General features: G+C 49.0%; 1 protein-coding gene across 7 annotated transcripts; it reads left to right on the forward strand.

Moving 5' to 3' along the window:
* The first annotated feature begins 6,267 nt into the window (after positions 1-6,267).
* Positions 6,268-22,726, forward strand: Stat6 (signal transducer and activator of transcription 6). 7 transcript variants are annotated; one of them, XM_029568781.1, is made up of 22 exons: positions 6,268-6,286; positions 11,018-11,154; positions 11,547-11,685; positions 11,893-11,976; positions 12,343-12,481; positions 12,609-12,661; positions 12,800-12,948; positions 13,681-13,812; positions 13,938-14,126; positions 15,250-15,337; positions 15,437-15,559; positions 16,724-16,816; positions 17,153-17,359; positions 18,785-18,879; positions 18,975-19,111; positions 19,773-19,919; positions 20,112-20,175; positions 20,272-20,376; positions 20,554-20,637; positions 21,643-21,708; positions 21,800-21,928; positions 22,024-22,210. In XM_029568781.1, the coding sequence occupies exons 2-22, from the start codon at positions 11,036-11,038 to the stop codon at positions 22,208-22,210; spliced, it is 2,529 nt and encodes an 842-aa protein (XP_029424641.1). In that variant the 5' UTR covers positions 6,268-6,286; positions 11,018-11,035. The 7 variants fall into 7 exon arrangements, with proteins under 7 accessions (XP_029424641.1, XP_008842313.1, XP_029424642.1 ...); XM_008844091.3 differs by lacking the exon at positions 6,268-6,286 and adding an exon at positions 6,797-6,919; XM_029568782.1 differs by lacking the exon at positions 6,268-6,286 and adding an exon at positions 6,797-6,919 and having other exon boundaries at positions 11,111-11,154.
* Positions 22,727-22,775: the final 49 nt, after the last annotated feature.

Genomic DNA, 22,775 nt, shown 5'->3' on the forward strand with positions numbered 1-22,775 from the left:
TTTTAATCAGGTGTTGTCTGATAGCCTGATAGAAGCCCACCGCCCTATGTAAATAAGGCATCTTAAAAGTACCTATCAGCTAAGACTTCTTCTGCTGTCTCTACACTATAAATAGTCCTAGTTTTACCCCAATAAAGTTGGAGCTGGAGCTGAATCACTGAGATCTGAGCTGAGTCACTTGTCTTGAGCTGTAACACTAAATCCTGTGATCCAGTCTCCCCGGGGGGCGCTATTCCTCCGTCGCTGACTCACGGACACCCTGGCTTTCGCCGTCCCTCATATGCTTCCCGTGTGGTCCAAGTGGCCAATGGACCTCACATCCTGAGGAAGGTATACAGGTGAAATAGGGACGGGATCGACTGAGTAGACCTCAGTAGCGGAGGAACATTCACTGCCCAGGAGTGCGCGCTGGGACCCTGAGAGCCCAGCGTGTGCTCGCCTATACTTCTTCATTTCAGCCTGAGTATTCTTTAGTATTTCTAACTCTTTTCTGAATTCATTCAGAAGTTTATCCCTATGTTCCTTCAGTTCTTTGATTTCTTTATTTGTGTGTTCTTTTAAATTCACTGAATTCTTCTATCGTGTTTATAATTTTTCTTTTGAGTTCCATGTCCTGCATTATCTCTAGGGTGTTCTCAGATAGAGGGTCCCCTCATAACTGCAACATAGCTGCAGGTATTTCAGTTGTCCTCAGTGGGCATGGCACTGAAAATGAACAAAATCTTTCCTAGGAATTCTCTAGGTCCTACTGGTCAGGAGTGCATCTGTGACCAGGGGACTGCAAATACCCTGGTGGGCTAGGCCAATCAGATGCATCCCCTGAGCATTTGGGAAGGGGAACATGTATATAAAATCCAGACTTTGCTAGCGAGCAAGGGAGAAGGGGTTGGCCACTGAATAGATACCATTAGTGATTGCCCAAGAAATCTGCCTGTCTAGCTTGGATGTCCCTACTGTGAGCTCCCATAGCACCTTGTCCTCATCAGCACTGCAACCCTTATTATCTTGTAGCATCACTGTCTGCTAATTAGTCTCACTCTATTTCTTGGGTGTAAGCACTTGATTATAATAGGTACTCAGTAAATGTTTGTTGAATTCACTGCATATAGGTACTATAGGACTGAATTTGTTTGGTACCAATTTTATTTTGTTTTTCTAAAGAAGAGAAGACTTTGAATATGATTATATGCTGAGCATATAGAGCTGTAATAATTATTAAAAAGTTGGAGATTTCGGGGGTTGGAGAGATGGCTCAGCGACCAAGAGCACTGGCTATTCTTGCAGAAGACGCAGTTTGAATCCCAGCACCCACATTATGGCTAATAACCAGCCGTAACTCCAGTTCCAGGGGATCAGACACCCTCTTTTGTCCTCCTCGGGCATTGCATGATGGGGGTGCGCTTATATACACGCAGGAATAACACTCATAAAAATTTAAAATAAATAAAATTAAAAAATTAAAAGTTGAAGATTTAGGTGGACTGAAGGATAGCAAAGGGAGCAAGTGCCTGGAAAAGCAGAAACCAGAGGCCCTGCCGGACGTGGTGGTGGCACACGCATATAATTCCAGCACTCAGGATGCTGAGGCAGGAGGACTGGAGACCAGTTTGGGTTATACTGTGAGACAATTTCAGAAACAGAAGAGCAACAACAAAAGGAAAGTAGGGGCCTTGAGCACAGGTGGAGAAATACCTTGGGCAGGGAGAGGGGCCTGGGCATGCAGGTGCTGATGTGTATGTCGACTGTGCCCACCAACCCAATGGAAGTATTCTGGTCCTGCCTGCTCCTTATCAGTTTCCAGCTGATGGGTTTGCTTAATCTCAGTGATGACTAGGTGTGAAAGTGAATGGGAATTTAGGGAGAATGCTGAAGTCTTGAGAGTCAAGCTGTCAAAGGGCCTTCAGTAACTTTCCACTCTTCTGTGACTGCTCAGCTTCAGTTCCCCACAAACCCCAGATCACTTCTCAGTGCTCTTAAACTGTCTTGTCTGTGAAATGAACATAATTCCCTCAATCAATCCATTTTTAAATTTAGTTCTTAGATAAGAGAGCTCATGTGAACTGTTTAGCCCAGTGCCAGATACACAGGCAACATCAACTGAATACCAAGTAGCCCCTGGTATTTACTCAAAAGGATGTGTGTTGTCTATTCCAGCTGCTGTACAGTGTGATTGTGATGTGTATCATGAAGAGCTGCCATCCCCCTCGAGCTTATGCTCCTTTAGAGGAAGAAAGACATGTTCAATGAAAAAAAAAAAAAAAGACAATGCAGGGGGCTGGAGAGATGGCTCAGCGGTTAACAACACTGACTGTTCTTGCAGAAGATCCAGGTTCGAATCCTAGCACCCACATGGCAGCTAACAACTGTCCGTAACTCTAATTCCAGGGGATCTGACAACCTTTTCTGTCCTCCGCGGGCACTGCACGACATGGGTGCACTTACCTACATGCAGGCAATACACACATACACATAAGATTAAAAAAAAATACAATGCAGAGTGATGTGTGATGGTCACTAGCATCCAAAGGGTGTTTTTATTTTAAAGTCCGAATTTTTATTTTTTATTGTTGTGTGTATATATGATTCGTGTGTGTGTGAGCAAAGGTGTATGAATGCAACCATGTGCTTATATACGTCAGAGAATAACTTTTGGAAGTTATCTCTTTCCTTCTACTTTGTTCGGGCATGGTGGGCTGTGTACTACAGGCTAGCTGGCCTGAGAGTTTCTGAGTGAGTTTCCTCTCTTCTCCACCTCCTGTCTTTCAGGAGTTTCAGGAGGAAGGCTGGGAGAGATGCACACCACCAAATCTGGCTTTTTTTTTTTTTTTTGAGACATGGTCTCTCTGAAGCCCCAGCCGCATTGGAACTGGCTATGTAGACCAGGTTGGCCTCGATCTTACAGAGTCCACTTGCTTCTGCCTACCAAATGCTGGGACTAAATGTGTGTACCACGCCCGACTAAATCTGGCTTTTTTTTTACATGGGTTCCAGGGATTGAACTCAAGACAGTCAGTCTTGTGCAGCAAGTACTTTTATCTGCTGAGCCATCTTATCAGCCTTAAAAATACTCTTTTTCCTCCCTCCTTCCCTCCCTCCCTCCCTCCCTTTCATTTCTTCATTTATTTATTGTATGTGTGTGGGCATTCACATGCCACAGCACTCATGTAGAGGCCAGAGGACAACTTGTAGAGTCGGTTCCCTCCTTCTACTATGTGAGTTCCAGAAATCAAATTCAGATCATCAGGCTTGGTGGCAAACACCTTTTCCCACTGAGCCATGGCACAGGCCCAATCTTTATTTTTCTTTGCATAGTGCTTACTGATAGGGTTTTAAAAGCAATCAAGATCCTGGGCTGAACTGTGTTCCTCAAAAAATCAGTATTTTGAAGTCCTAACCTCCAGGATTTCAAAATGTGATCTTATTTTGATGTAGGGCCTTAAATTTTTTAAAATTATTTTTATTTTATGTGTATATGAGTATATTGCCTGCATGTAAGTAAGTGCACCCATGTCATGCAATGCCCACAGAGGTCAGAAGAGTGTATTGGATCCTCTGGAACTGGAGTTATGGATGGCTGTCAGCCACCATGTGAGTGTTGGGAATCAAACCCAAATCCTCTTCAAGAGCAGCCAGTGCTCTTAACCCCTGAGTCATCTCTCCAGTCCCTTGATACAGGGTCTTTATAGAGGTAAACAAATTGAAATAGGTCATTAGGGTTGGTCCTAGTCTGGTATGACTGGTAACCTTATAGAAAGGAGAAGTTTGGAAGCTGACTGCAATATAGACAGAACACATATAAACATCTATGAGCCAAGGAGAGAGGCCTGGAATGGATTCTTCCTTCATGGCCTTCAGAAGGAACCAACCATGGCAACATCTTGATTTTGGACTGCTAGCTTTGAGCACCATGAGTCAAATTTCTGTTGTTTAAACCACCCAGTTTGTGGTGCTTTGTTATAGCAACCCCAGCAGAAGTAATACACCCACAAATTGCCTCTGAGTCACTATTGGGTTGCAACCTGAAGCTCTCCCTTTTTTTTTCCATAATGAAGTTCATTTTTTCCCCTAATGCTTTGTCTCATGTAATCTTTTCAGCAACAGACAGGGCCTGGAGGAAGATGAGGTGATGAGGATGAGGTGTCATGCAGGTGGGGTGCCATTAATGAAAGTCTGGCTGACCCTACAATTGCACAATCTGAAGAAGAGTGCTTCCTTAAATCTTACGCTGCAGTCACCTCACTGTATTCCAGGCCTCACTGAAGTAGATATAACTACAGTTCCATTTGCATCATTGAGAGTCACAGAGCTCCAAAGTGGTGTCAGATGCTAGCCAGATATATTTCCAAATACTGGGTTCTTTTTATGACATCACATAAAAAGATGTCACAGTGTCCCCAGTCTTGTAATCAGTTATAGAGGAAAAATAAGTTTATTTTCCTACTAGTACTTGCTCCTTACCTTCCTACTTACTCCTAAAAGGAACCAAAGCCAAAGACTACATCCACTTTCCTCTCCTCCTGCCTGTCTTTGGTGACACGGATCTCTTGAGATGCTCAAATGGTAGAGCCTGGCTTTCACTACTGTCTGTGGATGTTCAGATGCACAATGGCACTTGGGAGCATGTATAAAGGGCGTGTACCATGAGCTCACCTGCACCCATGCCTAGACCAGGCTTGGACAGACTCCCTGCCTGCCATCTCCACCCCCACCCCCACTCTTCCTTTTCTACTCACTGCCTTGCCGATCCAGTAAATGTATAAACATACACACCTCTTCTAGGCTCTGTCTTTGTGGCAGTAGTATCACCCTCAAATCCAGGGATTTATGAGTAGGATGGAATCCTTCTACCTTCCTCACACAAGATCTATTCTGGGCTACAAACTGGGGACAAACTGGGGAAGTAGCTCAGTTGATAGAGTGCTTGCTTAGCATGCACAAAGCCTTTGGTTTGATTATCAACATCACATAAACCCAGTGTGGTGGCACATGTCTGTAATCCCACCAGGTGGAAGCAGGGAGATCAGAAGTCCAACTTACTTAATGAGGTCAAGGATAGCCTGGGCTACCTGAGACCCTGTATCAAAACAAAACAAAAAGCCAGCCAAATAACCAAGCAGCATCAAAAACAAAAAAACCTAGTGCCTGATGTTTACTGTGTGCAGCAGTTTTAAGCCTTCAGATGTATTGTCACAGCCCTATGAGCTAAGAGACTCTCGTCTCCATTTTACAGACAATTACCCAGAGTCGTGCAATTAGCAGTGCGGTTGCACTTGAATCCAAATAGCCCTTGTACAGAGTCCAGGATCGTAACGGGTGTACTTTGCATCTTGTTCATATCCTCTGCTGATTGGTACTACCTTTGCATCATGTATGGTTCACATGGATATGCAAGTGAGGAATCAATTCAGGCACCAGGGGGCAGCATAGGCCTGGCTTTGGCCCTTCAGCCCATCCCTAGAAGTGGGAGAGGGAAAAGAGTCGAAAATTCCTCCAACCTGCCACAGTGACCCCCTGACACCACCTTTCCATGTACATGTCCACTATCCTGTCTGGGGAGCTTAAATATCTTACTAGGTCTCTTGTTCTATTTCGTCTCTAATCATAGCAAAACCACAGAACAAATCCTCCAGTTATGATGGTGACTCAGAAACTGAGCAAGTCCTCTGTGTGTGTGTGTGTGTGTGTGTGTGTGTGTGTGTGTGTGTGTATGAGCACAATGTGGTATCTGTGCCTGTCTCTCCATTGTGCGACATTGTGGCTGTAAGTAGCTTTCGGTGCTGACATGTGTGAGTCTCTCTCTCTCTCTCTCTCTCTCTCTCTCTCGTCTTGTGGCTAGGGAAGTTGTACATATTTGTTTTGGGGCGTGCCTCAGAGTTTACCCCAGAAACACATAGGAACTTTGCCAAGGTTGCACAGCAGATTCGTATTCAAACTTGTCCTTTGGGAATCTTCAGGTGGCCCTCAGCTGGTGCTGGTTATTAACTAGGGTCTGGGGAGTGGGTGCCCTCTAAGGAGCCCTCTTCCTCTGAATGACTCCAGGAGTCTTCAAGAATTTTGAGTTGAATGTTCCCCTCCTCCACCTCCTGCCGACAGTGTCACGGGACCTCTAAGGCGTTCCCGCCAGCGTGGAGGGGGGTGAACCTAGCACTTACTGAGAACCTCTGGCTCCAGGCTGCTTTTCAGGGTCCTCCACTGGGGGGAGCGCATAGCCCAGTGGGATTTGCTTCAGGGCCCGCAAAGCGCAGTCCCTCGGGTCCCCAGCCCTGGCCCTCAGAAAGTTTGTGTGGTAGGTAGCCAGCTAGTTTGGGGGTGGCACGGCTCTCCCTGCCATTAGGTAACTTTACAGAGAAAAACAGATCACTTTTGAGGGGGCTAGAGTACGCGGGGGTCAGCATCCCTCCAGCGTAGCTCTAGGAAGCCCCAACCTTGCCCTCCCCACTACGTGCTTCCCCATCAAGCACAGGAGGCATACATGTTCACCCCACTTTCTTCCTCTTCCTCCTCCAGCCCACTTTCTCTTCTCTGTGTCGTCAGAGCTCCAGGGAGGGACCTGGGTAGACAGAGAAGCCGGAAACAGCAGGCTAGGGCAGCCAGGGTTTACGAAGAAGAGGAAGGCCTGGAAAGAGAAAGAGAGAGGGAGAGAGGGAGAGAGGGAGAGAGGGAGGGAGGGAGGGAGGGAGGGAGAGAGGAAGGAAGGAAGGAAGGAAGGAAGGAAGGAAGGAAGGCAGGCTATGATCAAGGAATTCCTAGAGGTAACAAATAATTCTATTTTCTATCCATCTAATGTGTTCAAACAAGAGAGAGAGGTGTATGTACACGGGTTTCTAGGGCCAGCCCCGAACTCGCTGAACAGAGCTACAGACCCATGGGGCCTGGCAGTGCCCGCTGAGAGGGAGACGACGGCAGAGGGGTTGCCGAGGTGAGGGGATGCTTGCGAGTAGGGGAAGGTGGGGGGGCTTCTGACCAAATGAGGGGATGGCTGATGGGGCCTTTCGGGATCCTCCCCTGGGCGGGGCGGCTGGTCCCCTGGAAATTGTTTCCGCAGCTGTCGGTGGCTGGTGGCACTGGGTCTTGGAGGTTTCCAACTTTCGAAGGACTCTGGGGTGGGTAAAGGCCTCCGCACTCCCCTCCCCAACGCGTCACTTTCCCGAGCCCTCAGCCCGGCTCCTCCCGGGGCACGGGAAGTCTCAGGGCGCGGGTGAAGGAGGGCCCTCTGCACTCTGGGTGCGGGGGACGCAGCTGCCCCTCCCTAGAAGGGTGATGCTCCAGGGCCGTGGGCTTGTCCAACCCGGCTTCTGCCGCCCGCCTTAGGTTCCTGTTCAGGGTGTGGCTGGAGGGCGAGCGAGCCTCAGATGTAGACCTCATGGTGCCCCAGAGGAGGGGGGATTTCCCCCTCAAAGTGCTCCTCGCTTGGCTGCCGCAGCCGCTGAGATTTCCCCTAGGGCTAGCCAGCGGGCGCGGGGTTAACCCTCCTCGTAGGGACCTGGCTCCACCTCCCGCACCCTTCCCCGCCCCCACGGCCACCGCCACCGCCACCGCCACGGCCACCGCCGCATTCACGCATCGGAAAACTCAGAAGCTCTTCTGGCTTTCGATGTTGAGGTCCCACGGTCAGCGGAGTCGCAATGTAGGGGAAGAGGGGATGGGAATTGGGCCACCGAGCTCGCGACGGAGCGTCTGGGACTTCGGGCTTCCCCTGCGGTGGGGAGAGCGGGGCTCCGGGAGGGAACGCTGGCCCCGCCCCTTGCACTGTGGTGCCTGTCTCCCTCCCCTGGGACTGAAACATAAAGGTGCCCCGTCCCTGCCATCCAGCGTTGTTATGGGCTGGCCAGGGGAGAAATGTGGCCTCTTGGTGTCTGGTGAGGAAGGCGGATGGGACTTGAGTCACGCAGCAAAGGGGATGTAGAGGAAACGGGGGTTGCTTGTGGCTTGGAAGTCTCCCCTCTACCCAGTAGGGTAGAGATTGGGCCAGAGGTCTGGAATCTCATCACTCTAGAGACAGGATTTGGGAGAAGCATGGCATCCTCCCTTGAATTTGAAAACTGACTGAATATGGATACATAAGGAGCCCCACTCTAAGGGGTGGACAGTTTAAGAGCAAGGTCTGGCCGAGATCTTGAGCTCAGATGTTGGAAGTGAAAGCTTAGGGAGTTGGGGAGAGAAGGGCAAGAGGGTTTGGGGTGGGAATGTTCAAAGAAAGGGCCTTTAGAGCAAGGTCTGGCCGAGATCTTGAGCTCAGATGTTGGAAGTGGGAGAGAAGGGCAAGAGGGTTTGGGGTGGGAATGTTCAAAGAAAGGGCCTTTCATCTTTCTGGAGACCCTGGGGAGTTGAGAGGCTTAAAGAACAGGAGGACTTAGGGTTCTTGCAGGAGAGTAGACCCATTCCATCTTCCTCCTTCTTTTCTCTGGGAGAGGGACATTATGAGAAACATGAATTGAGAGACGTGTGGGAAACTACTGAGATATACCTAGCCCACCCTAAAGCCCCTGGGGAAGTGGGGAACTACTCTCTTCTGCTTCCTCTACCTCTTCCTCCTCCTCCTCTCTCTCTCTCCCTCTTTCCTTCTCTCCCTCTTTCCCTCCCTCTCTCTCTCTCTCCCTCTGTCATCCTCTCTTCCTCTGGCTTTTTGGCCCTCTAGCAGCCTCACCCCTCTAAGGTCTTCACTCTAAGCTGGCTAATCCCATTGTTTCTTTGGTCTCTCTCCTTTTCCTCCTCTCTCCATCTTCTCACATCCTCTCTCTTTTCTTAAGGTGATGAGATTTTGAGCTGAAAGGAATCCATTAATAACACAGTGTAGTGCTTAATCCCTATGAAGATTCAGAGCCTGATTTTCAACGCCTTGCCTAGTGTCCTTGGACAAATTAGAGAACCTTGCTGACCCTCAATTTCTTCATCTATGAAAGGGAATAATTACATACTTTAAAAACTGGTGTGAGGGGGCAGGGGATGTAGCTCAATGGTAGAGCACTTGCCTAGCATGCATGAGGCCCTATGCTATACACACACACACACACACACACACACACACACACACACACACAATTGTGAGTTTCCAGTGAGAGAATGTACTGAGTGGGATATATCCTGTGAAGAAAATGCATAATAAATAGTAGATGTTATCAATCTACTGTTGTCTGTCACCTAGCTTGGTGATTTTTGCATTGTTGAGCATTGAGCCTAGGACCTCACAAATGCAGGCAGGCATTCTGAGCTATGTCTTCAACTCTTTCAAATTGCCTCATAGCACCTGAGAATTTTGAGAAGTTTCAAGGGACAGTGTTGGGGTCAGGAGGAGAGGAAGAAGTAGATCCAGTGGAGTTCCTGTTATTCATACTTGTCTTCAACAGAGTTGCTCCAGCTTTACACCCACACCCACTTTATGGTTTTGCTTTCCATGGTTTTAGTTACCTGCAGTGAACCACACTCTGAAAATATTGCATAGGAAATACCAGAAAAAGTAATTCATGAATTTAAAAAAAATTTTTTTTTGGTCTTTTTGAGACAGGGTCTCCCTGTAGCCCCAGCTGTCCTGGAACTCACTATGTAGACCAGGCTGGCCTTGAACTCACAGAGATCCACCTGCCTCTGCCTCCCAAGTGCTGGGATTAAAGGCATGTGCCACCACGCCTGGCAAAAATATTTTATTTTATATGTATGAGTGTATTGCCTACCTGTAAGTGCACCTATGTTATGTAATGCCTGTAGAGGTCAAAAGAGGGCATAGGATCCCCTGGGACTGGAGTTATGGACAGTTGTTAGCTGTCATGTGGGTGCTGGAAACTGAACCTGGGTCCTCTGCAAGAGCAGCCAGTGTTCTTAACCACTGAGCCATCTCTCCAGCCCCAATTCATGAATTTTAAACAACTTTTTATGATAATCTATTGTAATTTATTTTATTGTTAATCTCTTCCTGTGAAAAATTTATACATAGTTTCAGACACTATCCGTGATTTCAGGCATCTGCAAAATATTTTGGAGAACATCCTCTGTAGATTTTGGGATTACATAGATTAAAAACTATGAGCCAGATGTGGTGGTACAGGTCTATAGTCCTAGTACTCGGAGGTAGATGCTGGAGGATCAAGAGTCCAAGGCCTAAGCTACATAGGAAGTCCCTCTGATGAAGGTCAAGGCACTTGCCTAGCACATACAAGGCCCTGGTTTTCATCACAGCTCTACTAAAAATTAAAGTCCTTGCTGGGTGTGGTGGTGCACGCCTTTAATCCCAACACTTGGGAGGCAGAGATAGGCAGATCTCTGTGAATTCAAGGCCAGCCTGGTCTACACAGTGGGTTCCAGGACAGCTGGGGCTACAGGGAGACCCTGCTTCAAAAAGACCAAAAAAGAAAATTAAAGTTGTTTAGTGCTTTCTAGAGTTTAGAAAGAACAAAGGCACGGTGGCATATAGCTATAATCTTACTACTTGAAAGGTTGAGGTGAGGAGTTCAAGAGCAGCCTGGGCAATATAGCCAGACTATTTTTTTTAAGTTTAGAAAGTTCTCCATTCAGCCCTCATATTATACAGATGAGAAGATCAAGGTCCTCAGAGTAGAGTGTCCTTACTCCCAGAACCAAGCCAGGTCCAGAGCTGCAACAGAAATCATTGTCTTCTCTAAGCCTTCTCTTTCTCTACTGTCTTGTGTCTTCTTGTCACCCCACTTTTCTGGCTTCAGCTCAGCTCACCTATGTGTAGCACTGAAGATGTTGCCTTGTTTGTTTTGGGCATTGACCAAGGGAGCCTGTGGCTGGAGGTGCCCGGGCCGTAGGTATGGTCAAATGATAGAAGAAAAAGCCATTATGGAAGAGGTATTGTGATACCCTACTTCCCATCTTAATTTAGCTCTCAGACTCTAGCTCGAGCTAGAGAGAAACTGGAAAGAATTTGAAGCTCAGGAAAGGCTCAGTGTTCTGGCACAGTAAGACCAAAGGAAGTTCCTAGGAAGGCCATCTATAGCTGGGGCTGCCCCAAAAGTTTGACCAACTCTTCTTTCAAAAGAGTGGCCTTGGTCTTTCTCAGGCACCCTCCACATCCCAGATGATGTCTCTGTGGAGTCTGGTTTCGAAGATGTCCTCAGAAAAACTGAAACAGCTGTATGTTGACTTTCCCCAGCACCTGCGGCATCTCCTGGGTGACTGGCTGGAGAACCAGCCATGGTGAGTCCTATGGCTCTTGTCCTCCCTTAAGTATCTTCCCTCTTTTTCAGAACCCTTCCTGCTAGTGAAATTTAAAACTGAGGACTTGTTTATCCACATATAGTGGCCTAGACTTGGCAGGAGTCTGTGCCCCACCAAGACAGGCCATACATATTGACCTGTGGACACTCTGCCTCTTAAAAGGCTGGGCCACGGAGGAAGTCAGGGCTGAGGCAGAGGCACTTCCAATAGTTGGCAGACTGAGGAGCAGGGGGCATGGGTGGTGGCTGCAGAGGATCCAGCTGGAGAGTAAGGAGAGGGAAAAGAACCACGAAGTCTTGGCTATAGGGTGGAGGGTTGGGAGCACGAAGGAAGGCCTGGCTTGAGGCAGCTTCATCCTGATGTTCCCACAGGGAATTCCTGGTTGGCTCAGATACATTCTGCCACCACATGGCTAGTGTCCTCCTCTCAGCCACTGTCCAGCGCCTTCAGGCCTCTGCAGGAGAACAGGGGAAAGGAAGCACCGTCTTTCAGCACATCAGCACCTTGGAGGTGAGGCAGGAGGGGAAGAAACAAGATTGAGGTGTGGGCAAGGCAGAGCTGAAGGGAACACTGGATAGTGGAAGAAAATTGGTTGGATTGTAGAGGATACTGGAAGCAAAATGGTATTCCTGTGGTTAGCTGCTAGCCTGGGACTTGGAGAGGAAGGAGCATACAGGTAAGAGTGAAGCTAACTGCTGCTCACCTTCATTTCTATAGAGTGTATATCAGAGGGACCCCTTGAAGCTGGTGGCCATTCTCAGACAAATACTTCAAGGAGAGAAAAAGGCCATTTTGGAAGAGGTATTGTGATACTCCACTTCCTGTCCTGATTCAACTCCTTGGGACTCTAGCCCAAGCCATAAGAAACTAGGAAGACTCAGTGGTCTAGGGTCAGGATGAGCAAGGGAAGTTCCTGGTGTTAGAGTGAACCCCAAACCAAGTTCAGGGAGGCTTCAGACAGAACAACAGGTAAGGAGCTAGTTCTGTCAGGAGAAAGGTCTTAGGTCTTATTCCCAGAGAGCACCAAAAGGTTTGGAAGAACTGCCAAAGGGTAGAGGGGGACCAGAAAAGGGAAGTGTTTTATCTTTTACTGAGCAGAGTAGAGGCAGGTATGAAGGAATGGGCAGAGATCTCACTTGTTGGTATCTATCTGATCCTCCTGTGCAGTTCCGCCACCTGCCAGTGACCTTTCACTGGAAGCAGGAAGAACTCAAGTTTACCACAGCCCTTCGGAGATTGCAGCACCGAGTAGGGGAGATCCGTATTCACCGAGAAGGTCTGCAACAGGGAACAGAGGCTGGCCAAGGTGGGCTCTGGGGCCTGGACCCTTGAGAGGATTCTGGAGAGGGCATGAGAGTGATCCTTTCTTGGACCTCAGCCATAAGTGAACTTCCATTCTCTTTTGCATCCCTGATTTCTGCCCGTGCCCTCAGTGTCTCTGCGGAGCTTGATGGGAAGTCCTGCCAATGGGACTGATCCAAGAGAGGTAAGTGATGCACTGACAGATGGAGACTGAGCTCCAGTGCAGCTTGAAGGATGGAGGTGACAGAGAGATGGGGAGGTGAAGAAGAGCTGGGAAACAAGATAATATGTGGCCCTGGCTCAAGCCCCTCCCTGCTTTTAGACCCTGGCCACAATGCTGCAGGGGACTGTGGGGGACCTGGAGGCTGCCCAGGCCTTGGTGCTGAAGAGGATCCAGATTTGGAAACGGCAGCAGCAGCTGGCAGGGAATGGTGCACCCTTTGAGGAGAGCCTAGCAGCACTGCAGGAGAGGTTAGGATGGGGTGGTAGGGAAAACGGATATACTGGGGTGGGAAACTGTGCCTCTGTAGGATGACACACAGGTGTGTAAGAGAGGGAGCTGGGTGGGAGGGCTTTGGAGTGGGCCAAGACTCAGAGGAACCAGTTCCTGCAAGGCTGTGCACAGTCATGCACATCCTGCACAAGTTTCTCAGTTGAGGGGTTACAAGATAAGGGCCATCCACCTATGTTCTGTTCAAGTTCATGCCCAAAGGAATGAGGAGACTGTTTTTTCTTTTTGTTTTTTGTTTGGAACAGAACATGGTAGCCCAGACCATCCTAGAACTCACTATGTAGCCCAGGCTGACCTTAACCTCATTGTAATCCTTTTTCCTCAACCTTCCAAGTGCTGGAATCACAGACAGGAGCCACCACTCTTGGCTTGGGGAGACTTTTTTTCTATTTGGTCTGTTGGGTGATGGCACTTTCCAATTTTCTCTAAAGCACTCTCAGCACCTTAGCTAGAACCCTGGAAAGAGGCAGCTGGGTCTCCACAAGGAATCTAGACCCTGAAAATAAAGCATCCCATCCAGAGCCAAGGCAGATCCCAGAACCCACTTCAGTCCAGGTGCCTTTCAGCCACCTCTACTACCTATCCCATTTTTGCCAACACAATATCTTGCATTCTCCCTGAGTTTGGGAAGGGAGTCTGGGATGGAGAAAACAGCCTGAATTCTGTTTCTCTGACCACTATCTTGGCCCCAGGTGTGAAAGCCTGGTGGACATTTATTCCCAGCTGCAGCAGGAGGTAGGGGCAGCCAGTGGGGAGCTTGAGCCCAAGACCCGGGCATCACTGCTAAGTAGGCTGGATGAAGTCCTGCGAACCCTTGTGACCAGGTAAGCCCCACAAGCCTAGCCCGGCTTCGAGCAGACCCCAAGGAGAGAAGGGGTTAGAGTTGTGAAGCAGTCACTTGGCAGGGGCCCAGGCCCTAACTCCCCTATGTCCTCCTCACTCCTCCCAGCTCTTTCTTGGTGGAAAAGCAGCCCCCCCAGGTTCTGAAGACTCAGACTAAGTTCCAGGCTGGAGTTCGGTTCCTGCTGGGCTTGCGGTTCCTGGGGACCTCAGCCAAGCCTCCGCTGGTCAGGGCTGACATGGTGACAGAGAAGCAGGCTAGAGAATTAAGCTTGCCCCAGGGATCTGGGGCTGGAGCGTAAGTGGGACTGACCCTGGGGCCGGAGAAGGTGTGATGGGGTGATGGAGGCAAGGGGTGCTGGGAGGCCCGTACCACAAAGAGCATGGGCTTAGGAGAAGAGACCTCTGAAGTGTGGGGACAGTGAAGAGTCAAGGCAGAGGAAGGGGAGGGACCCATTCAGGGAGACTCATCAGGATTTGGCCAAGACAGACTTCTCCCTTAAAAACTCAAGAAGAGGCTGGGCATGGTGGTACATGCCCTTTAATCCCAGCTCTCAGGAAGCAGAGGCAGGCAGATCACTGTGAGTTTGAGGCCAGCCTGGTCTACTAGAAAGTTCCAGACCAGTCAGGGCTACATAGTGAGAACCTGTCTCTAAAAATCAAACCAAACCAAACCAAATAACAACAAAAAACCCAAACCAAGAAGTGGGTAGGGGCAATGAGATGGCTCAGTGGGTAAAGGTGCTTTCTATACAAGCTTGAAGACCTGGGTTTGATCCCTGGAACCCATGTAAAGGAGAGAACTGAGAACTGACTCCTAAAAGCTGTCCTCTTGCCTCCACACAAGTGCCCTCCATCATATACTACTACTAGTAGTAGTTTAAAAACAGAAACTAGGGCTGGAGAGATGGTTCGCCATTAAGAGCACTGCCTGCTCTTGCAGAAGACCCGGGTTCAATTCCCAGCACCCACATGGTGGTTACAAACCGTCCTTGACTCCAGTTCCAAGGGAATCCAAAGCCCTCTTCTGACCTCCGCAGAATTGCATGACACGGGTGCACTCACATACATGGAGGAAATACACTCATACACATAAAATGAAAATAATAAATAAAATATTTTTTTAAAAAAAACTCCAGAAACCAAACAGGGAGCTTGGGCTGTAGCTTAGTGATAGAGCATGTGCTTAGCATGTATATAGTGTATATGTATACACACACACACACACACATATATATGGAGAGAGCTGGAGAGAGAGAGAGAGAGAGAGAGAGAGAGAGAGAATGCTAGCTGTCAAGTAGGAACATGGAGAGCCAGGGCCAATGACAGCAGTGGTCAGCCCCATTCTCCATGGACTCAAGAACCTCACCATACCTGGCCCAACTGGATGAGGTTGTTCACACTCTTGACTCCCTTGGCAGAGAGAGCACAGGGGAGATCATGAACAACACAGTGCCTCTGGAAAACAGCATTCCCGGGAACTGCTGCTCTGCCTTGTTTAAGAACCTGGTGAGAGGTCACAGGGTACAGGAGGGAGGTTGGCATCCTCAGACTATCCAACTGCTCTCCCACCCTCACCCCCGCTCCCCTTTACCCTCCCTCTGGCAGCTCCTGAAGAAAATCAAGCGGTGTGAGAGGAAGGGCACCGAGTCTGTCACCGAAGAGAAGTGTGCTGTGCTTTTCTCCACCAGCTTCTTGCTCGGCCCCAACAAAACCCCCATCCAGCTCCAGGTGAGCACTAACCCCAGTCCTGCTGCACATTGGGACCATGGCCTGTGCCATGTCACACAGAGCCATGCAGGATACCACCTTCCTGTCTCATGCGTCTGGTATAACACACTGGGGCCAGGCAGAGCAGGGAGGAGCAAGATCAGAGGACACATCCAGGGAGTGATGTGTGTGGCAACTAACTTCCTTTTTCTTTTTTTTTTTTTTTGAAATGGTCGCATTATGTGGTCTAGGTTGGCTTCAAACTCTTTCAATTTTATTATCGTCTTTGTGTGTGTGTGTGTGTGTGTGTGTGTGTGTGTGCAGGCACGGGTATGCTGTGGTATACATACAGAGGTCAGAGGACAGCCCTTGGCAGTCTTCCTTTCACTTTTATGTGGGTTCCAGAGTTCTGGGGATGGAATCAGGTCACCAGGCTTGCTCAGTAAGCACTGTTACCCACTGAGCCATCTCACTAGCCATCAAACTCTTCCTCCCTCCCTCCCTCCCTCCCTCTCTTCCTTCCTTTTTCCCTCCCTCTCTTCCTTCCTTCCTTTTTCCCTCCCCCCCCCCCCCCCTCTCTTCCCTTCTTTCTTTTTCCTTCCCTCCCTCCCTCCCCCCTTTCTCTCTTAAGGTAGGCTCTCATTCTGTAGCCCAGGCTGACAAACTCAAGATTGTCTTGCCTCAGCTTCCTAAGAATTGGTACTATAGCCTGTACCACCATGCCCAGTACCTAACTCTTTATCAAGCACTCTTATAAGTGATACACACATACACTGCATACACACATGTGCACATACATCAAAAACTTTTTATAAAGGAGGGCACTGTTTTCAGTGACATACAAACACAGTTTGGTTTCTAGGATAACATTATATGATAAATGTTATTACTAGCCTTGTTTTATAGATAAGGTCATTGGGTCATAGATTCAGTAGTTTTTGCAGGTCACATAGGTACTACGCATTGGGACTGGTACTTGAGCCCTGGAAGTCTAGTTTCATAGCATTGATTTGTAATCACTGTTTTACACTGAAGCCCCTCACTAAGCTTCAGAAAATTTTTAGTGACATCCTACCAGCTTTAAACTATGTCATGTGAACCAGTAATTCCCTTACATATTCAGAGCCAGCTCTCTGAGGAAACTTCTGGCTCCACTAAGGAGAAACTGCTCTCCTTACTCCTTAGACCCTGTCTTTGCCCTTGGTAGTCATCGTCCACGGCAACCAAGACAACAATGCCAAAGCCACCATCCTATGGGATAATGCCTTCTCCGAGATGGTGAGGATAGAACCAGAGTGGGAGACGGGTAGAGTGGGTTTTAAGGGGCTGTCCTGGCTGGCGGGTGGGTGGCAGGCATGTGCAAATGCATGTAACTTTAAATCTTCCTTGCGGGTCTACTTTTATGCTTTTGATGTCTTTCCATGCTAGTCTTCATGGTATTATCATACCATGGCACCACAAACAACAACTGAGAAAGGGCTGTTTGTGAGCCAGCTCAAGGAACAATGCCAGGAGGAGCAGCTCAGGGATGTGGGCAGGATGAAGGCCACCAGAGCAAGACTAGCCATAATAATATTACCTGAGGTCCCTTCTCCCTCTCCCTCTTCTGCCCAGGACCGAGTGCCCTTTGTGGTGGCTGAGCGAGTGCCCTGGGAGAAAATGTGTGAAACTCTGAACCTCAAGTTCATGGCTGAGGTGGGGACCAACCGGGGACTACTACCAGAACACTTCCTCTTCCTGGCCCAGAAGATCTTCAATGACAACAGCCTCAGTATGGAGGCCTTCCAGCATCGTTCTGTGTCCTGGTCACAGTTCAACAAGGTCATTTTCCTGCACTTTGGATTTTGTACATGAAGTTCTTCCTCTTTGAGCACTCAAGACTACCCAGATTCTGCCCAGAGATAGGATCTTCACAATGCGTGTCCCCCCATCATATCCATCAAGAAGGCCTCTGTCATGGCCCAGGCAGAAAAACCCTTCCGTCTTGGAGGGTCACCCCAGAAGTTGAATTAGCTAGCATCACTCAAGCTTTGGTCTGGGGATCCTCCCTCTGTCTTTCCTCTTTAGCAGTGACTTGTATGATCCACCCAGATTATGTGCAAGTAGAGCTCTGATTCAGAAAAATGACTTTGACCCAATAGGAAAATAGTTCCTATTACAAAATCTGAGGGAAATCTCACAGGGCCACGTGCTGACTGCTTACTGCATAACAGGTATGGTTTCACACTCTGTTATCTCACATAATCCTTTTGACATCCCTTTCAGGCAGGTGCTCTTTGTATCCCCATTTTATAGATGACAAGCCCAAGCTTAGAGAGATTCCATAGTTCACCCAAGGATTCACGGCAAGTGAGGATGACACAACTAGGACGAAACCCTGGATTTCTTTAGTTTGAGACAGAATCTTGCCATGTAGCTCAGGTTGACCTCAAACTCACCATATAGTCCAGGCTGGCCTTGACCTCAATATCTTCCAGCTTCAGCCTCCTAAGTACAGGGATTACAGGAATGAGCCACCATGCCTAGCAGGAGCCCTGTATTTCTAACTTAATATTAGCTACTGTATTTTTCTGCCTCCAAAATGAGGTGGCTCTGGACTAAATCAGTCACAGGGGAGAAGGAGATTTTGTCTTTGCCCTTGGTAGTCAACATTGACAGCAACCAAGACAATACTAAAGTCACCTTCTGTGGGACAATGCCTTCCTCTGTCTCCCCTGTAGGCTGTGGGTCTTTCCTTATTGCTCTTTGAAACTAGCAAATTAAAAAAAAAAAAAAAGAGAGACATTCATGTGACAACAGGGGACATGTTGTGTTACTGGACAGGAACAGGGAACAGGACAGTCACAGCCAGCAATCATTTTCCTCTGGAATGTACCTCTACCAGGCCTTGTTGGGGACATCTTTTATTTAGCACAGTGGTTATGAGGGGCTTCCATGCCAGACTGCCTCGGTTTAAATCTGTGCTATGCTTCTCACGAGCAGTGTGGACCTGGGAAAGTCATTTACCTTTTGGACTTCCATTTCATCATCTGAACCATATGATTATTATAGTACTTCCATCAAGAAGGATCAAATGAATTAATATATGGAAACCTGAAGTAGTGCTCAGCATATGGTCATTGAGTTGGCAGTTGTCCAGTTTGGTCCTCAGCCCTTGACACTAACTCTTACAGCCCTGTGCTTACTGTAACCAAACTCTAGCTTGGACCATCCCCTACTCATTCATGCTCCTCCTTCATCCTTCAGGAGATCCTGCTGGGCCGTGGCTTCACTTTCTGGCAGTGGTTTGATGGTGTCCTGGACCTCACTAAACGCTGTCTCCGGAGCTACTGGTCAGACCGGTGAGTCTCTACCCCAGGAGGCCAAGCACCTGTATCTGTGACTCCCTTTCCACACCCAGTGCCCACACCCCTGTCTTCTCCTTCATCCTGACCAGGCTGATCATCGGCTTCATTAGCAAACAGTATGTCACAAGTCTTCTCCTCAGTGAGCCAGATGGAACCTTTCTCCTCCGATTTAGTGACTCCGAGATTGGGGGCATTACCATTGCTCATGTCATCCGGGGTCAGGATGGTGAGGTCACCACAGCCAGCCCTCTGCCTCTATGCCTATGCTCTCTTCTCTATGCCTATGCTCTCTTGGGTTTCTTTTTTTTTTTTAATTTTATTTGTTATTTTTATTTTATGTGTATGTGTATATTGCCTGCATGTAGGTAAGTGCACCCATGTCGTGCAATGCCTGCAGAGGTCAGAAGAGGCTGTTGGATCCCCTGAGACTGGAGTTGTTAGCTGCCATGTGGGTGCTGGGATTCGGAGGTCAGAAGAGGCTGTCGGATCCCCTTCTGCGGAGGTCAGAAGAGGCTGTCAGATCCCCTGAGACAGTTGTTAGCTGCCATGTGGGTGCTGGGATTCGAACCCAGGTCTTCTGCAAGAACAACCAGTGTTCTTAACAGCTGAGCCATCTCTCCAGCCCCTCTCTTGGGTTTCTTATGAGAAAGAAATATCCTGGCCATCCTTGATGCCCACCTGATATTCAGGAAGTTCTTCACTAGGTCCAGTTCTCTTCCTCCTCCTATGGTCTAAACTTCCATTTCCCAAGGCAGAGGAGACTCCTACAGGATCTCCACCCTAGGCCTGATCTTGCTTGCCATGGCGGATTGAGACTAGGTCTTGTGGTAGGGCTGGGGAAGGAGAATTCTGGACAGAGTAGACCTAGGATCTCATTCCTCTTGTAGGCTCCCCACAGATAGAGAACATCCAGCCATTTTCTGCCAAAGACCTGTCCATTCGATCACTGGGGGACCGAATCCGGGATCTTGCTCAGCTGAAAAACCTTTACCCCAAGAAACCCAAGGATGAAGCTTTCCGGAGCCACTACAAGCGTGAGCTGGCAGCTCTGATTCCTTCCTGTCACTCACCTCCTCCCTGCTCCCGGCTGCACCCCTCTTTTTGCCTACTGTGTGTCATCCCTGGCTTCTCTCCCATTTTATAGCTCCACTTCTACCTGCCCATCTCCCTTCCTCCTTCCCACCTCCCTGGAGCACTCCATAGCTCTCCTTTCCTTCCCACCACAGCTGAACAGATGGGGAAAGATGGGAGGGGCTATGTCCCCGCTATCATCAAGATGACTGTGGAAAGGTGAGTGTGGTCATGTGTATTGTGGGTGGAGGCTGGTACTTATCTGTGGGAAAGAGTGGCCTTTGTTAATCACATGTGCCTCTCTTTCTCCTTCAGGGACCAGCCCCTTCCCACTCCAGAGCCCCAGATGCCTACCATGGTGCCCCCTTATGATCTTGGAATGACCCCTGATGCGTCCATGCAGCTCAGCTCAGATATGGTGTAAGGAGCTTGTACCAGTTTGTGTACCCAGGCCTTCAGCATTCCTAGCTGGAAGAGCTGGCCTTGCAGGTTGAAGCAGGGGGTTTTCCTTACTGTGAAAGAGATTCCTTCTCCAAGGCAGGGCGTGGGGATACCTGGAAAAGGACTAGCGTCAGAGGGTCTGTTTTCTTTCCCCAGGTACCCTCCACAGTCTCACTCTATCCCCTCATTTCAAGACCACCCCTTTGAAGAGTCAATCCATGTACCGCCAGCCTTTCAGGAGTAAGTAGGATGTGAAGGATGCCTATGGAGGATGGGGAGGGACAGCATCCTATGGAGGATGGGGAGGGACAGCATCCTATGGAGGATGGGGAGGGACAGCATCCTATGGAGGATGGGGAGGGACAGCATCCTATGCTTCCTATGGAGTATGGGGAGGGACAGCATCCTATGGAGGATGGGGAGGGACAGCATCCTATTGTAAGCAGTAGGTGTTCATGGGGCGGGGGGGGGTCGCATTTGCCAGGGGGGCTTCTATGGGAAGGGTAGCATAGGCTGACTTCTGTCTTCTGTCCACTTAGGGAACGATTTGTAAAATTCAGATTGCCAGGGTTTGAATTCCAGCATTATCACCTGCTAACTTTGGGCAGGTATCTTAACCTCCAGTGCCTCACCTGTATGGGGGATAATAATCCTTGTAGTTATTGTGAAGACTAAATGAGTTTGTAGTGTGTGTAGAGCTGAGTAGAGTACCTGACCCACAGCAAGTGTTGCTACCATTTTCTCTCTTGCCTGTGAAATCCATTGCCACTTATCTGTTGTATATTTGTTTGTTCATTGTTGTGCTGGGGTTTAAACCCAGGGCTAAGGAATAAACATGTTGTGTGTGCTCTACCACTTAGCTACATCCCAGCTGCTGTGATGATTTTTAATCATCTGTTTTATCTTTGAAGTTGCTAGACCTCTTTCTTCCCCAAGTCACACTCAGGTGCTCATCAGCTCTTAATATGTGTCATGTGTCCTGCCTGAGTTGATGTGGGGGTAGGGCTGATGTGAGAGCCACTTAAGTTCAGTCTCAGGAAACATTGGAAATTGGACACCGCCCCCCAATTTTATAGGGGAGAAATCAGAGTTCAGAGTGCAGAATGGCTTGCCCAGGGCAATGCAAGTCAGTGAGAAGCAAAGTCAGGATAAGGCCTGGCAACTTGTTTCCTCTCATTGGTCTTGACCTTGCAATTCCCTGCCTCTGCCTGCCTTTCTTTCCTGTTTTCTCCTTCCTGCTTCCAGGCCTCACCTGCGAATGCTCCCCAGTCTGAGTCCACTGAACCTGCCCTTTGAGCAGTCTCAGCCCCAGTAAGTGACAAAGCCCCTCTTGGTCCCATGTTCTCCATTCTTTCCTCGCATCCCCCTATTCCTCCTCATTTCCTCCTCTGGTCACTGGCAGGGGCCTGCTGCAGTGTCGGCCTCAGGAGCATGCTGTGTCCAGCCCTGAACCCTTGCTCTGTTCAGATGTGACCATGGTAGAAGACAGCTGCCTAACTCAGCAGGTGGCAGGTTTCCCCCAGGGCGCCTGGTGAGTGGAATCCTGGGAGTGAGGGCTGTGTGTGTGTGTGTGTGTGTGTGTGTGTGTGCTGTGACTACTCCACTACTTCTCCTTTCTCCTTGCAGGCTCAATGAAGACATGTTGCCTCCCCTGCTGCCTCCCACTGAACAGGATCTCAACAAGCTTCTCCTGGAGGGCCAAGGGGAAACAGGAGGGTCCTTGGGTGCCCAGCCCCTCCTGCAGCCATCTCCCTATGGGCAATCTGGGATCTCAATGTCCCATCTGGACCTAAGGGCCAATCCCAGTTGGTGATTCCCAGCTGGCAAAGCCCAGAGACAGAGCCTCTACTGTTTCCACGAACCTGCTCTGGTCATCTGCTCTTGCAGGTGCCTCCCATCTCCAGCTATTCCTTGGTCAGGAGGAAGAATATGCTGGGAGAATGCATGGTGTGGAAAACCACCACACTCTTTCCTACCACACCAGTACACCAGTGTCCTCTCTTCCAGCACTTGGTGGGGGGGGTAGTGTTCAGGCCCCTGCATGCCTGTATCACAGAACCCACAAGAATGAGGATGACCAGGACAGGTTGGGCAGAAAGGGGGTTAGGTGAGCACAGTTTAGGGCACCAAAGGCTTATGTGCTCACTGAGCCAGAGCCTAAGATACAGAAACAGACACATGTACATGGTGGCACTAGAGGCCAGGGGCAGGGCACAGGCCTAAAGCATAAGAAAGGACTTCAGGGGACACTAGGTGGGAGAAGAGGAAAGGTCTAGGCATGTTGACTGCTGGTATGGATTTTGCCAATTAAAAAACAAGTGCCCCCCCCCAAAAGCTCCAAATTCTTGCCAAACAGGCTTTGTTACAGTTCAGACTAC

Source organism: Nannospalax galili, unplaced genomic scaffold (assembly GCF_000622305.1).
Source record: "Nannospalax galili isolate Female #2095 unplaced genomic scaffold, S.galili_v1.0 scaffold340, whole genome shotgun sequence".
Lineage (NCBI taxonomy): Eukaryota > Metazoa > Chordata > Mammalia > Rodentia > Spalacidae > Nannospalax > Nannospalax galili.

Excerpts from the sequence above, each read along its gene's own strand:
- Stat6 (XM_008844090.3), top strand. The coding sequence starts at position 7,364 with ATGGTGCCCCAGAGGAGGGGGGATTTCCCCCTCAAAGTGCTCCTCGCT. Across the intron at positions 12,949-13,680 it reads CTAGCAGCACTGCAGGAGAG|GTGTGAAAGCCTGGTGGACA; the intron begins GTTAGGATGGGG and ends TCTTGGCCCCAG. Across the intron at positions 14,127-15,249 it reads CAGGGATCTGGGGCTGGAGC|AGAGAGCACAGGGGAGATCA; the intron begins GTAAGTGGGACT and ends CTCCCTTGGCAG.